This window comes from Enoplosus armatus, chromosome 4, assembly GCF_043641665.1.
Source record: "Enoplosus armatus isolate fEnoArm2 chromosome 4, fEnoArm2.hap1, whole genome shotgun sequence".
Lineage (NCBI taxonomy): Eukaryota > Metazoa > Chordata > Actinopteri > Centrarchiformes > Enoplosidae > Enoplosus > Enoplosus armatus.
The window spans coordinates 2,793,688-2,808,793 of NC_092183.1; the positions used below are offsets into that span (position 1 = coordinate 2,793,688).

Here is a 15,106-nt window from a genome sequence, read left to right on the forward strand (position 1 = left end):
CATTTTCTCTGCATATTAAACCCAAGAAAATGAAGTGACGATTATGCAAATGCCTTGTCACAGGCTGGGGCCATGGTCCCATAAAGCATTTTAGTTAGTTCATAGTCAGAAGTGAGATGAAGTTGAAAGCTAAAAACATATTATGCCATGATTCAAAATGTCTCTGAAAATCACATTTAGAAATGTTTTTCAAGCATATTTTGATGTCAGTGAGTCCAAAATAGGGAATCTGAAGTAATAATTTAGGATGAGTTTAATCCAGCTTTGAGACTGAGGGAATAAATATATCAGTTTGATGTGATGACACACAGCTTCAGAATATAACTACTGAAACAGGTTCTCTTTTTTCCCCCCACTTGAAAACTATTTTTGAATGCCCAAGTCTACCAGGGTCAGTAAAGGCAGCACCGGAGCATTCTCAAGGCTGACATGAACGAAACCAGAGATGCTCTGACTAAACTTAGTGTGCCAACTTCAGGTAATGGCGTTCTCTCAAGCTGAAAAATCTGTACCATTGCAATGGTACCATACAACTTACACCTGAACAGAAAAGTGAAGGTATGGCAGCATACATGGCTGCTGCTGGACTATAAGCATTCTGATCCAGCATCCAGTGTGAAAGTTTGATTGAAAGGGTACACAAAATGAACCATTTCATTGAGGGGAGCAGCATGCGAGGCACAAGTAGGTCAGCCATTGCTGTCAAGCCAAGTGAACCTAAAGTATTCAGATTAAGACATCTGCATTTGGCAGGTTCCCTGTGGCACTCTTGTAAAAACAGTTTGTTCAGTCTTAGCTACCAAAACCGTGAATCACGAGTGCATTTCCTCAGCCACCATTTTTATATGTATAGTTTATATCCATTTACGTACCCCTTTCAACTTGAGTGAACTAAATAAGAGACCAATGTAATACAAAATGCATTTTTATTTCTTTAAGGATCATCATGGTACAAGCTTGTACTCAAGGCCCATCAGTTGAAACGCCGCCGAGAAATCTGAAATGACAGTAGTCAGTGAGTTTAACCTGAAATGGCAGTAAGCAAAATGAGGGCATATATAACTTTCAGGCTTATCATGAGCAGGAACTGACTGAACTACACTTACCCTTCAGTTTAAGCTCTAGTTGGGGTTGTAGCCCAGTCCTCCTTTACTTCCATAGTTGACATGGGTCCCACTCAGTCTAAAAGCCAAAATCACAATGCCTTGAGAACTAAGCATCAACTTAGAAATGAACTGCAAGAAAAATGACATGTAAACCCACCCCGTTGAATCTCCTGTGCTGGGTGCAGCTTCTGTCTGGGCAGGAAGACGAGAGCCAGAATTGCCGCTGGGCAGGTAGCGAGGCACCTGGGGCTGGGGCATGGGCTGTGGCTTGGGCTGTGGCTGGTAGCGAGGCACCTGGGGCTGGGGCATGGGCTGTGGCTTGGGCTGTGGCTGGTAGCGAGGCACCTGGGGCTGGGGCATGGGCTGTGGCTTGGGCTGGTAGCGAGGCTGCTGGGGCTGGGGCTGTGGTTTGGGCTGGTAGCGAGGCACCTGGGGCTGGGGCTGTGGTTTGGGCTGGTAGCGAGGCACCTGGGGCTGGGGCTGTGGTTTGGGCTGGTAGCGAGGCACCTGGGGCTGGGGCTGTGGTTTGGGCTGGTAGCGAGGCACCTGGGGCTGGGGCTGGGGCTGTGGTTTGGGCTGGTAGCGAGGCACCTGGGGCTGGGGCTGTGGTTTGGGCTGGTAGCGAGGCACCTGGGGCTGGGGCTGTGGTTTGGGCTGGTAGCGAGGCACCTGGGGCTGGGGCTGTGGTTTGGGCTGGTAGCGAGGCACCTGGGGCTGGGGCTGGGGCTGTGGTTTGGGCTGGTAGCGAGGCACCTGGGGCTGGGGCTGTGGTTTGGGCTGGTAGCGAGGCACCTGGGGCTGGGGCTGTGGTTTGGGCTGGTAGCGAGGCACCTGGGGCTGGGGCATGGGCTGTGGCTTGGGTTGGTAGCGAGGCTGCTGGGGCTGGGGCATGGGCTGTGGCTTGGGTTGGTAGCGAGGCTGCTGGGGCTGGGGCATGGGCTGTGGCTTGGGTTGGTAGCGAGGCTGCTGGGGCTGGGGCATGGGCTGTGGCTTGGGTTGGTAGCGAGGCTGCTGGGGCTGGGGCATGGGCTGGGGCATGGGCTGTGGCTTGGGTTGGTAGCGAGGCTGCTGGGGCTGGGGCATGGGCTGGGGCATGGGCTGTGGCTTGGGTTGGTAGCGAGGCTGCTGGGGCTGGGGCATGGGCTGTGGCTTGGGTTGGTAACGAGGCTGCTGGGGCTGGGGCATGGGCTGTGGTTTGGGCTGGTAGCGAGGCTGCTGGGGCTGGGGCATGGGCTGGGGCTTGGGTTGGTAGCGAGGCTGCTGGGGCTGGGGCTGGGGCTTGGGTTGGTAGCGAGGCTGCTGGGGCTGTGGCTGGGGCTTGGGTTGGTAGCGAGGCTGCGGCATGGGCTGTGGTTTGGGCTGGTAGTAAGGTGCGTTGGACCTTGGATAAAAGGAATTAACTTGAGGCTTGGGTTGATAACTGCGAACCTGGGGCTGGTAGCTCATGTCCCAAGTGTCAGGCTCAAATCCATGATATGAAGCTGTTGATGAATCACCAAACAAAATTAAACTCATCAATACCATTTCTAAAATCAGTTTGTTTCACACCCACAAGGTCAATGACTTCAACATATTGCAAGTGAGAAGTTCTTGAATTCATTCAACTTGGTTCAAAAATAAAGACTTTGTATTATGAGTGCAGTTATAACCTGTAGTCTTACATTTCATGTTTGCCTGGAGCTCTCCAATAAGCAGCAGCCATAGCAGCACCACACTAAAAAAGGAAACCATGGTCACATAACAATCTCAGTCACTTTAGACTTTTCAAACATAATGTTGAGAACAGAAAGAACTACTTAAAAAGTTACCGCAGAATAAGTCCCATGGCTTCAGCCAGAGATGAGATCAAATACAAACTGAAGTGCCTCTATCTGACTTCAGCTGACCCAACACGACCAAAAGTCTGTCTTCCTTCCACAGTGACTGGAAACCTGCAGTGCAGTTGTTTTAACTTGTTTTGACAGCCAATCACAGCTCTCTCTTCCTAAAAGGTTGATTGGAAACAGGTGGAGGTAACAAGGCTGGGCTCATTATGAAACACAGGTGTTCAAAAAAAGTCCTTCTTTTAGTGTCTTCTTCGTCATGAAAATGCAAACAAAATTGTCAATGTTTTAAGACTTTTTTAAGAGAGTTGCTCATTCAAGTTAACAAAGTGGTATTATTTTAGTCACTGTACATAAATCTACCAGGTTTGGAGAATCAAAAACTAGCCATGTGTCTTGCTGAAGGCAGATCATACGCATCGTCCAGAACTGCCTAAAATTAAATACATTTGGATGGAATAATGTGCATGAGTTCTTGATTAATTTCCTTTAAAAGCACAAACTGTATTCAGAGATATTTTGGGGTTCTTTTGTTTACATTGAAGAGGTTCTTAGATGTTATAACCGATACCCCCACCCAACGCGGATATTACATTGAGTGACGGCTGTTCTACGACCTAATCTTTAGGTTTTCGAACGGACCCCCAAAATCTACACGCAAGACCGTCTCAGCCTGCTTAGGGAGCCTAGTTACACGTCTCTTGGGCCTACGTGTCCCGACGACCGGATATTAGCAGGACTATCTGTGTGAATAGTGACCTATTCAACATGTCCTTCCATGTTGTACATTGCAATATAAACACAGCAGCTTTCATCAAAATTCACCAATCAAGGTCAAATGATTATCTACTGTCGGCATATCTCAAGGAGAGGAGTCTTCTTACCTGAGGGGGGGCTCCTTAGATGATCTCAGAGAGGAGCAACACAGGAATTTGGTTGGAATGTACAAAATACAACCCAGTTTTATTGGAGTTTCATCAAAAGATTAAATGAATACAAAATGTTCAAAAAGAAGAAAATATAAAAACCAAGTAACAAAGGGACAATACAATTACAATTTTTAAAACATTAATGTTTCATATCAGGTTTCAACACTCCCACAGAGTTGCCAGTGAGTGCCACCCATAATCTACATGGATGCATTATATGTCAGTGATCCCGTCAGGGGGGCATAAACATGTTATGTTACCTATATCTATATAGACAAAAATAGATATATACTGCACATATCATATTATGTCTACGAGAATTCAGACAATTCTTCTGTGTTTTAGAAGAAAAGACGAAGATACTGCTCGGTGGCTGAATTCCTGAGGAGGTGGGATTCTTTTTAATCTTTTTTTTTTTTTGTCATAAAGGTCCAGTTTAACACCAGAGATATTGTGTTGCTATTGGCCAATTTAATCTACTTCAACAGAATCATTTTTAACAGACGTACATGATAAAGATTGTGACAGATTTGCTTGAGCACTCGAGACAGTTTATGAAAGGTACCTATTAACATTTGATGGGCTTTGACCCACAAGTCATGTCTGACTCGGGCCATTGATGTCGGAAGTACAGCACGTTAGAAAACATGGATTGCAATCAAGAAATGAAATCGGCAAATTTAAAATCTGCATTGGAGTCTTTGGGGATTTGATCATTTTGAATTAGCCTGAAGCCGCTGCCTTTCTGTGAGAGTACAGTGAACACCCCTTTAAACTTGAATATAAACAAGTTTGATCCCACACCAACATAGAACGAAATGCATTTTATTTCTCCTAAGTCCACGAAAAGCAAGCATGAAATTCTTGGAATTGACTAGAAGATCGATTTTAGGATGAGACTGAGGCTGGAGCATGGACTTGGGCTGGTAGCAAGGTGGCTGGGGCATGGACTGTGGTTGATGAGCATATGTGTGTCTTTTGGGAATGTGGAAAAAACACAATTCTACTTTGCATCAATATATTTTATTTATCACTGCACTGCCTCAAACCTTTGGCTGCTCAGTTCCAAGACCGCCTTGATTTTGATGTCAGGCGGTTCCCTCTAGTGGCAGAAAAAAAACACCATCATGGCCTTATTGGGTGCCCTAACTGTCTCAGTGAACGTTAAATAGATAAATGATCAAGTTGCAGCCGATGGTGGCACATTAAGTTATAATGGCTGAACCAGAGTAATTCAGGAGGCCTACAAAATAACACTTACCACATTATAACAGTTGCTCCTTAAATAGTTGGGGGGGGGGGGGGGGGTTACAAAGCAACTCAACTGCTGCTGATCAGAGTTTAAGACCAATGGTTGACAACTTTAAGGCTGTCATTGAGGTATAACACGTACATGTCGAACAAATGAAAATATATGCCTATGTTTGGCTATTTGTCCAAGTCACCGTTTGACAAACTGATGTTTTGTGGGGATACAATTTCAATGTAGCTTGAACAGCCGTAATATTTAAAATAAAAATGTGCCCATTTAGTAAAAGACTTCTAGATAGGGTCTTGTTTGCTTGCTCAGCCTCATTACTTATCTGAGCAGAAATCTAACTGAGCCTAGCTTCGTGACGGACCAGAATGATGTCCAGGTCAGCTGAAGAACACAGGAGAAAAAAAAAAAAAAAAAAAAAAAAGTCACTGAAGACAGAGTTCAACTGCCTATTTAAAAAAAAAAAATAAATAAAAAGTTAAAACTTCACAGCTGATGCAAGGAAAATTGGTGTTTCATCTTTAAATAAAGCTTCTGGCTCACTTGTGCAGCTCAAACAGTCCAATCATTGCTGAACTAAAACATGCCATAGTAGGTGCAGCATAGAGAAATCTTTATTGCATTCAATGTCAGATTCACTCAAATCCACATCCACCATGATCAAAATCTGCCTATAAGCCCTTGTGGATTTTAGAGTTTCAAATGGCTGAAAATGCGCCAAAACCTTGCAGACTATGGCACAAATGTCATTTCAACTTGAAAGTAATTTAGTTTCCAGACCAGTGTAAAACAAAATGCGTTTTATTTCTCCAAGGATTGTCATGGTACAAGCATGAAGTCAAGGCCCATCAGATCTGAAATGACAGGAGTAGTCAGTGGCAATTAGTTGGTTTAACCTGAAGCAGCAGTAAGCAAAATGAAAGCATATAACATTTAGGCTGTTAGCATGAGCTGACTGAACTACACTTACCCTTCAGTTTATGCTCTAGTTAGAGTTGTAGCCCAGTCCTCCTTTACTTCCATAGTTGACATGGGTCCCACTCAGTCTAAAAGCCAAAATCACAATGCCCTGAGAACTAAGCATCAACTTAGAAATGAACTACAAGAAAAATGACATGTAAACCCACCCTGTTGAATCTCCTGTGCTGGGTGCAGCTTCTGTCTGGGCAGGAAGACGAGAGCCAGAATTGCTGCTGGGCAGGTAGCGAGGCTGCTGGGGCTGGGGCTGTGGCTTGGGTTGGTAGCGAGGCTGCTGGGGCTGTGGCTTGGGTTGGTAGCGAGGCTGCTGGGGCTGGGGCTTGGGTTGGTAGCGAGGCTGCTGGGGCTGGGGCTTGGGTTGGTAGCGAGGCTGCTGGGGCTGGGGCTTGGGTTGGTAGCGAGGCTGCTGGGGCTGGGGCTGGGGCTGGGGCTGTGGCTGGTAGCAAGGTGGCTGGGGCATGGACTGTGGTTGATGAGCATATGTGTGTCTTTTGGGAATGTGGAAAAAACATAATTCTACTTTGCATCAATATATTTTATTTACCACTGCACTGCCTCAAACCTTTGGCTGCTCAGTTCCAAGACCGCCTTGATTTTGATGTCAGGCGGTTCCCTCTAGTGGCAGAAAGAAACACCATCATGGCCTCATTGGGTGCCCTAACTGTCTCAGTGAACGTTAAATAGATAAATGATCAAGTTGCAGCCGATGGTGGCACATTAAGTTATTATAATGGCTGAACCAGAGTAATTCAGGAGGCCTACAAAATAACACTTACCACATTATAACAGTTGCTCCTTAAATAGTTGGGGGGGGGGGGGGTTACAAAGCAACTCAACTGCTGCTGATCAGAGTTTAAGACCAATGGTTGACAACTTTAAGGCTGTCATTGAGGTATAACACGTACATGTCGAACAAATGAAAATATATGCCTATGTCTGGCTATTTGTCCAAGTCACCGTTTGACAAACTGATGTTTTGTGGGGATACAATTTCAATGTGGCTTGAACAGCCGTAATATTTAAAATAAAAATGTGCCCATTTAGTAAAAGACTTCTACATAGGGTCTTGTTTGATTGTTCAGCCTCATTACTTATCTGAGCAGAAATCTAACTGAGCCTAGCTTCGTGACGGACCAGAATGATGTCCAGGTCAGCTGAAGAACACAGAAGAGAAAAAAAGAAAAAAAAAAAGTCACTGAAGACAGAGTTCAACTGCCTATTTAAAAAAAAATAAGTTAAAACTTCACAGCTGATGCAAGGAAAATTGGTGTTTCATCTTTAAATGATGAAGCTTCTGGCTCTTTTGTGCAGCTCAAACAGTCCAATCATTGCTGAACTAAAACATGCCATGGTAGGTGCAGCATAGAGAAATCTTTATTGCATTCAATGTCAGATTCACTCAAATCCACATCCACCATGATCAAAATCTGCCTATAAGCCCTTGTGGATTTTAGAGTTTCAAATGGCTGAAAATGCGCCAAAACCTTGCAGACTATGGCACAAATGTCATTTCAACTTGAAAGTAATTTAGTTTCCAGACCAGTGTAAAACAAAATGCGTTTTATTTCTCCAAGGATTGTCATGGTACAAGCATGAAGTCAAGGCCCATCAGATCTGAAATGACAGGAGTAGTCAGTGGCAATTAGTTGGTTTAACCTGAAGCAGCAGTAAGCAAAATGAAAGCATATAACATTTAGGCTGTTAGCATGAGCTGACTGAACTACACTTACCCTTCAGTTTATGCTCTAGTTAGAGTTGTAGCCCAGTCCTCCTTTACTTCCATAGTTGACATGGGTCCCACTCAGTCTAAAAGCCAAAAATCACAATGCCTTGAGAACTAGGCATCAACTTAGAAATGAACTACAAGAAAAATGACATGTAAACCCACCCTGTTGAATCTCCTGTGCTGGGTGCAGCTTCTGTCTGGGCAGGAAGACGAGAGCCAGAATTGCTGCTGGGCAGGTAGCGAGGCTGCTGTGGCTGTGGCTGGGGCTGGGGTTGGTAGCGAGGCTGCTGGGGCTGGGGCTGGGGCTGGGGCTGGGGTTGGTAGCGAGGCTGCTGGGGCTGGGGCTGGGGCTGGGGCTTGGGTTGGTAGCGAGGCTGCTGGGGCTGGGGCTGGGGCTGGGGCTTGGGTTGGTAGCGAGGCTGCTGGGGCTGGGGCTGGGGCTGTGGCTTGGGTTGGTAGCGAGGCTGCTGGGGCTGGGGCTGGGGCTGTGGCTTGGGTTGGTAGCGAGGCTGCTGGGGCTGGGGCTGGGGCTGTGGCTTGGGTTGGTAGCGAGGCTGCTGGGGCTGGGGCTGGGGCTGTGGCTTGGGTTGGTAGCGAGGCTGCTGGGGCTGGGGCTGGGGCTGGGGCTGTGGCTTGGGTTGGTAGCGAGGCTGCTGGGGCTGGGGCTGGGGCTGGGGCTTGGGTTGGTAGCGAGGCTGCTGGGGCTGGGGCTGGGGCTGGGGCTTGGGTTGGTAGCGAGGCTGCTGGGGCTGGGGCTGGGGCTTGGGTTGGTAGCGAGGCTGCTGGGGCTGGGGCTGGGGCTTGGGTTGGTAGCGAGGCTGCTGGGGCTGGGGCTGGGGCTTGGGTTGGTAGCGAGGCTGCTGGGGCTGGGGCTGGGGCTTGGGTTGGTAGCGAGGCTGCTGGGGCTGGGGCTGGGGCTTGGGTTGGTAGCGAGGCTGCTGGGGCTGGGGCTGGGGCTTGGGTTGGTAGCGAGGCTGCTGGGGCTGGGGCTTGGGTTGGTAGCGAGGCTGCTGGGGCTGGGGCTGGGGCTTGGGTTGGTAGCGAGGCTGCTGGGGCTGGGGCTGGGGCTTGGGTTGGTAGCGAGGCTGCTGGGGCTGGGGCTGGGGCTTGGGTTGGTAGCGAGGCTGCTGGGGCTGGGGCTGGGGCTTGGGTTGGTAGCGAGGCTGCTGGGGCTGGGGCTGGGGCTTGGGTTGGTAGCGAGGCTGCTGGGGCTGGGGCTGGGGCTTGGGTTGGTAGCGAGGCTGCTGGGGCTGGGGCTGGGGCTTGGGTTGGTAGCGAGGCTGCTGGGGCTGGGGCTGGGGCTTGGGTTGGTAGCGAGGCTGCTGGGGCTGGGGCTGGGGCTTGGGTTGGTAGCGAGGCTGCTGGGGCTGGGGCTGGGGCTTGGGTTGGTAGCTAGGCTGCGGCATGGGCTGTGGTTTGGGCTGGTAGTAAGGTGCGTTGGACCTTGGATAAAAGGAATTAACTTGAGGCTTGGGTTGATAACTGCGAACCTGGGGCTGGTAGCTCATGTCCCAAGTGTCAGGCTCAAATCCATGATATGAAGCTGTTGATGAATCACCAAACAAAACTAAACTCATCAATACCATTTCTAAAATCAGTTTGTTTCACACCCACAAGGTCAATGACTTCAACATATTGCAAGTGAGAAGTTCTTGAATTCATTCAACTTGGTTCAAAAATAAAGACTTTGTATTATGAGTGCAGTTATAACCTGTAGTCTTACATTTCATGTTTGCCTGGAGCTCTCCAATAAGCAGCAGCCATAGCAGCACCACACTAAAAAAGGAAGCCATGGTCACATAACAATCTCAGTCACTTTAGACTTGTCAAATATACAATGTTGAGAACAGAAAGAACTACTTAAAAAGTTACCGCAGAATAAGTCCCATGGCTTCAGCCAGAGATGAGATCAAATACAAACTGAAGTGCCTCTATCTGACTTCAGCTGACCCAACACGACCAAAAGTCTGTCTTCCTTCCACAGTGACTGGAAACCTGCAGTGCAGTTGTTTTAACTTGTTTTGACAGCCAATCACAGCTCTCTCTTCCTAAGAGGTTGATTGGAAACAGGTGGAGGTAACAAGGCTGGGCTCATTATGAAACACAGGTGTTCAAAAAAAGTCCTTCTTTTAGTGTCTTCTTCGTCATGAAAATGCAAACAAAATTGTCAATGTTTTAAGACTTTTTTAAGAGACTTCTTCATTCAAGTTAACAAAGTGGTATTATTTTAGTCACTGTACATAAATCTACCAGGTTTGGAGAATCAAAAACTAGCTGGATGGAATAATGTGCATGAGTTCTTGTTTAATTTCCTTTAAAAACACAAACTGTATTCAGAGATATTTTGGGGTTCTTTTGTTTACATTGAAGAGGTTCTTAGATGTTATAACCGATACCCCCACCCAACGCGGATATTACATTGAGTGACGGCTGTTCTACGACCTAATCTTTAGGCTTTCGAACGGACCCCCAAAATCTACACGCAAGACCGTCTCAGCCTGCTTAGGGAGCCTAGTTACACGTCTCTTGGGTCTATGTGTCCCGACGACCGGATATTAGCAGGACTATCTGTGTGAATAGTGACCTATTCAACATGTCCTTCCATGTTGTACATTGCAATATAAACACAGCAGCTTTCATCAAAATTCACCAATCAAGGTCAAATGATTATCTACTGTCGGCATATCTCAAGGAGAGGAGTCTTCTTACCTGAGGGGGGGCTACTTAGATGATCTCAGAGAGGAGCAACACAGGAATTTGGTTGGAATGTACAAAATACAACCCAGTTTTATTGGAGTTTCATCAAAAGATCAAATGAATACAAAATGTTCAAAAAGAAGAAAATATAAAAACCAAGTCTCACAAACAACCAAGGACCCCGCGACCCGGAGGTCTTCCTCTGCACAAACACAGTTATTGGGTAACAACACATGAGATCACAAAATACATTTTCCATACGTTAACAAAGCACGCTTCAACTTCCGTGTTTAACGAGGCGCCTGCAGGCACCGAAGCAACCGTGCGTTTGCAGAAACCCCCGGCGTGTGGCCGTATCTTCAACTGTCGTTTTAGCGATTTCATAAAGGCGTAAAGTCTGGCCCCATACTGGGGGGACAGGTCACCTAAAGTACATCTTGACCTGAACTGTTAAACTTAATTTGAACTGTTGCTTTGAAAAGAGGGGGGGGGGGGGTATGACTGGGACACAACGCAGGTGGATTGCTCAACAACATTGACCCATCTTTTGAGTGCAGGCATTCTGCAGGTCAGTCATTGTGTTTGCCCTCTTGTCTTGGGTAGGTTTGCTTCACTTGTTTAATTTCTTTAATGTGCTGAAAATCAGGTAAGTGGAAAAACAATATTTCTTATGTTAATTTATTTACAATTTTTAAAACATTAATGTTTCATATCAGGTTTCAACACTCCCACAGAGTTGCCAGTGAGTGCCACCCAACGAAATGAACGAAATCCATTTTATTTCTCCAAAGTCCACGAAAAGCAAGCATGAAATTCTTGGAATTGACTCGAAGATCGATTTTAGGATGAGACTGAGGCTGGAGCATGGACTTGGGCTGGTAGCAAGGTGGCTGGGGCATAGACTGTGGTTGATGAGCATATGTGTGTCTTTTGGGAATGTGGAAAAAACATAATTCTACTCAGTTCCAAGACCGCCTTGATTTTGATGTCAGGCGGTTCCCTCTAGTGGCAGAAAGAAACACCATCATGGCCTCATTGGGTGCCCTAACTGTCTCTCAGTGAACGTTAAACAATAGATAAATGATCAAGTTGCAGCCGATGGTGGTTTGATGACAGGCACATTAAGTTATTATAATGGCTGAACCAGAGTAATTCAGGAGGCCAACAAAATAACACTTACCACTATCAGTGCAAAAAGTATGTCACGTATCAGAACAGGACTTTCCCATAAATCTTAACCAGCAAGATTTACTGTTAAAGTTACAATCTTTTAACTTCAGTCTGTTGCACAGTAGACAGGGTCAGTTGTTCCTCAAATAGTCAGGGGGGGATACAAGGGAACTCAACTGTCGCTGATCCGAGTTTAAGACCAATGGTTGACAAGTAACTTGAAGGCCGTCATTGAGGTATAACATGTACATGTCGAACAAATGAAAATATATACAAATGTTTGGCTGTTTGTCCAAGTCACCGTTTGACAAACTGATGTTTTGTGGGGATACAATTTCAATGTAGCTTGAACAGCTGTGAAATCAGTAATATTTAAAATAATGTGCCCATTTAGTAAAAGACTTCTACATAGGGTTTTATTTGTTCAGCCTCACTGCTTATCCGAGCAGAAATCTAACTGAGCCTAGCTTCTTGACAGACCAGAAGGATGTCCAGGTCAGCTGAAGATCAGAGACAAAAAAAACAAAAAAGTCACTGAATAAATCAGGGTTCCAGTACCTATTAAAAGGGTTAAAACTTGACAGCTGATGCAAGGAAAGTTGGCGTTTCATCTTTTAATCTTGTCCCAGAGGTGATTAGGCTTCTTGGCTCATTTGTGCAGCTCAAATACAGTCCAATCATTGCTGAACTAAACATGTCATGTTTGACTTACCATTTATGGTAGGTGCAGCATAGAGAAACCTTTATTGCATTCAATGTCAGATTCACTCAAATCCACCATGATCAAAATCTGCCTATAAGCCCTTGTGGATTTTAGAGTTTCAAATGGCCGAAAATGCGCCAAAACCTTGCAGACTACGGCACAAATGTCATTTCAACTTGAAAGTAATTTAGTTTCCAGACCAGTGTAAAACAAAATGCATTTTATTTCTCCAAGGATTGTCATGGTACAAGCATGAAGTCAAGGCCCATCAGATCTGAAATGACAGGAGTAGTCAGTGGCAATTAGTTGGTTTAACCTGAAGCGGCAGTAAGCAAAATGAAAGCATATAACATTTAGGCTGTTAGCATGAGCTGACTGAACTACACTTACCCTTCAGTTTATGCTCTAGTTAGAGTTGTAGCCCAGTCCTCCTTTACTTCCATAGTTGACATGGGTCCCACTCAGTCTAAAAGCCAAAAATCACAATGCCTTGAGAACTAAGTGTCAACTTAGAAATGAACTACAAGAAAAATGACATGTAAACCCACCCTGTTGAATCTCCTGTGCTGGGTGCAGCTTCTGTCTGGGCAGGAAGACGAGAGCCAGAATTGCTGCTGGGCAGGTAGCGAGGCTGCTGAGGCTGGGGCTGGGGCTGTGGCTTGGGTTGGTAGCGAGGCTGCTGGGGCTGGGGCTGGGGCTGTGGCTTGGGTTGGTAGCGAGGCTGCTGGGGCTGGGGCTGGGGCTGGGGCTTGGGTTGGTAGCGAGGCTGCTGGGGCTGGGGCTGGGGCTGGGGCTTGGGTTGGTAGCGAGGCTGCTGGGGCTGGGGCTGGGGCTGGGGCTGTGGCTTGGGTTGGTAGCGAGGCTGCTGGGGCTGGGGCTGGGGCTGTGGCTTGGGTTGGTAGCGAGGCTGCTGGGGCTGGGGCTGGGGCTGTGGCTTGGGTTGGTAGCGAGGCTGCTGGGGCTGGGGCTGGGGCTGGGGTTGGTAGCGAGGCTGCTGGGGCTGGGGCTGGGGCTGGGGTTGGTAGCGAGGCTGCTGGGGCTGGGGCTGGGGCTGGGGCTTGGGTTGGTAGCGAGGCTGCTGGGGCTGGGGCTGGGGCTGGGGCTTGGGTTGGTAGCGAGGCTGCTGGGGCTGGGGCTGGGGCTGGGGCTTGGGTTGGTAGCGAGGCTGCTGGGGCTGGGGCTGGGGCTGGGGCTGGGGCTGGGGCTTGGGTTGGTAGCGAGGCTGCTGGGGCTGGGGCTGGGGCTGGGGCTTGGGTTGGTAGCGAGGCTGCTGAGGCTGGGGCTGGGGCTGGGGCTTGGGTTGGTAGCGAGGCTGCTGAGGCTGGGGCTGGGGCTTGGGTTGGTAGCGAGGCTGCTGAGGCTGGGGCTGGGGCTGGGGCTTGGGTTGGTAGCGAGGCTGCTGGGGCTGGGGCTGGGGCTTGGGTTGGTAGCGAGGCTGCTGGGGCTGGGGCTGGGGCTTGGGTTGGTAGCGAGGCTGCTGGGGCTGGGGCTGGGGCTTGGGTTGGTAGCGAGGCTGCTGGGGCTGGGGCTGGGGCTTGGGTTGGTAGCGAGGCTGCTGGGGCTGGGGCTGGGGCTTGGGTTGGTAGCGAGGCTGCTGGGGCTGGGGCTGGGGCTTGGGTTGGTAGCGAGGCTGCTGGGGCTGGGGCTGGGGCTTGGGTTGGTAGCGAGGCTGCTGGGGCTGGGGCTGGGGCTTGGGTTGGTAGCGAGGCTGCTGGGGCTGGGGCTGGGGCTTGGGTTGGTAGCGAGGCTGCTGGGGCTGGGGCTGGGGCTTGGGTTGGTAGCGAGGCTGCTGGGGCTGGGGCTGGGGCTTGGGTTGGTAGCGAGGCTGCTGGGGCTGGGGCTGGGGCTTGGGTTGGTAGCGAGGCTGCTGGGGCTGGGGCTTGGGTTGGTAGCGAGGCTGCTGGGGCTGGGGCTGGGGCTGGGGCTTGGGTTGGTAGCGAGGCTGCTGGGGCTGGGGCTGGGGCTGGGGCTTGGGTTGGTAGCGAGGCTGCTGGGGCTGGGGCTGGGGCTGGGGCTTGGGTTGGTAGCGAGGCTGCTGGGGCTGGGGCTGGGGCTGGGGCTTGGGTTGGTAGCGAGGCTGCTGGGGCTGGGGCTGGGGCTGGGGCTTGGGTTGGTAGCGAGGCTGCTGGGGCTGGGGCTGGGGTTGGGGTTGGTAGCGAGGCTGCTGGGGCTGGGGCTGGGGCTGTGGTTTGGGCTGGTAGTAAGGTGCGTTGGACCTTGGATGAAAGGAATTAACTTGAGGCTTGGGTTGATAACTGCGAACCTGGGGCTGGTAGCTCATGTCCCAAGTGTCAGGCTCAAATCCATGATATGAAGCTGTTGATGAATCACCAAACAAAATTAAACTCATCAATACCATTTCTAAAATCAGTTTGTTTCACACCCACAAGGTCAATGACTTCAACATATTGCAAGTGAGGAGTTCTTGAATTCATTCAACTTGGTTCAAAAATAAAGACTTTGTATTATGAGTGCAGTTATAACCTGTAGTCTTACATTTCATGTTTGCCTGGAGCTCTCCAATAAGCAGCAGCCATAGCAGCACCACACTAAAAAAGGAAGCCATGGTCACATAACAATCTCAGTCACTTTAGACTTGTCAAATATACAATGTTGAGAACAGAAAGAACTACTTAAAAAGTTACCGCAGAATAAGTCCCATGGCTTCAGCCAGAGATGAGATCAAATACAAACTGAAGTGCCTCTATCTGACTTC

General features: G+C 48.7%; 3 protein-coding genes across 3 annotated transcripts; all 3 read right to left on the bottom strand.

Annotated features, from left to right (window-relative positions):
* Positions 1–1,121: 1,121 nt before the first annotated feature.
* On the bottom strand, positions 1,122–2,552 carry LOC139283741 (uncharacterized). Its single transcript, XM_070903770.1, has 2 exons — positions 1,264–2,552; positions 1,122–1,182 (listed from the first exon to the last, which is right to left on the bottom strand). The coding sequence occupies exons 1-2, from the start codon at positions 2,550–2,552 to the stop codon at positions 1,122–1,124; spliced, it is 1,350 nt and encodes a 449-aa protein (XP_070759871.1).
* A 3,549-nt stretch (positions 2,553–6,101) lies between these two features.
* Positions 6,102–9,328, bottom strand: LOC139283742 (uncharacterized). The gene is made up of 4 exons (XM_070903771.1): positions 8,062–9,328; positions 7,387–7,394; positions 6,244–6,530; positions 6,102–6,162 (listed from the first exon to the last, which is right to left on the bottom strand). Exons 1-4 carry the CDS (start codon positions 9,326–9,328, stop codon positions 6,102–6,104), a joined length of 1,623 nt encoding a protein of 540 aa, XP_070759872.1.
* Positions 9,329–12,910: 3,582 nt separating this feature from the next.
* Positions 12,911–14,956, bottom strand: LOC139283744 (uncharacterized). The gene is made up of 3 exons (XM_070903773.1): positions 14,887–14,956; positions 14,627–14,706; positions 12,911–14,497 (listed from the first exon to the last, which is right to left on the bottom strand). The coding sequence occupies exons 1-3, from the start codon at positions 14,954–14,956 to the stop codon at positions 12,911–12,913; spliced, it is 1,737 nt and encodes a 578-aa protein (XP_070759874.1).
* Between the last annotated feature and the right edge of the window lie 150 nt (positions 14,957–15,106).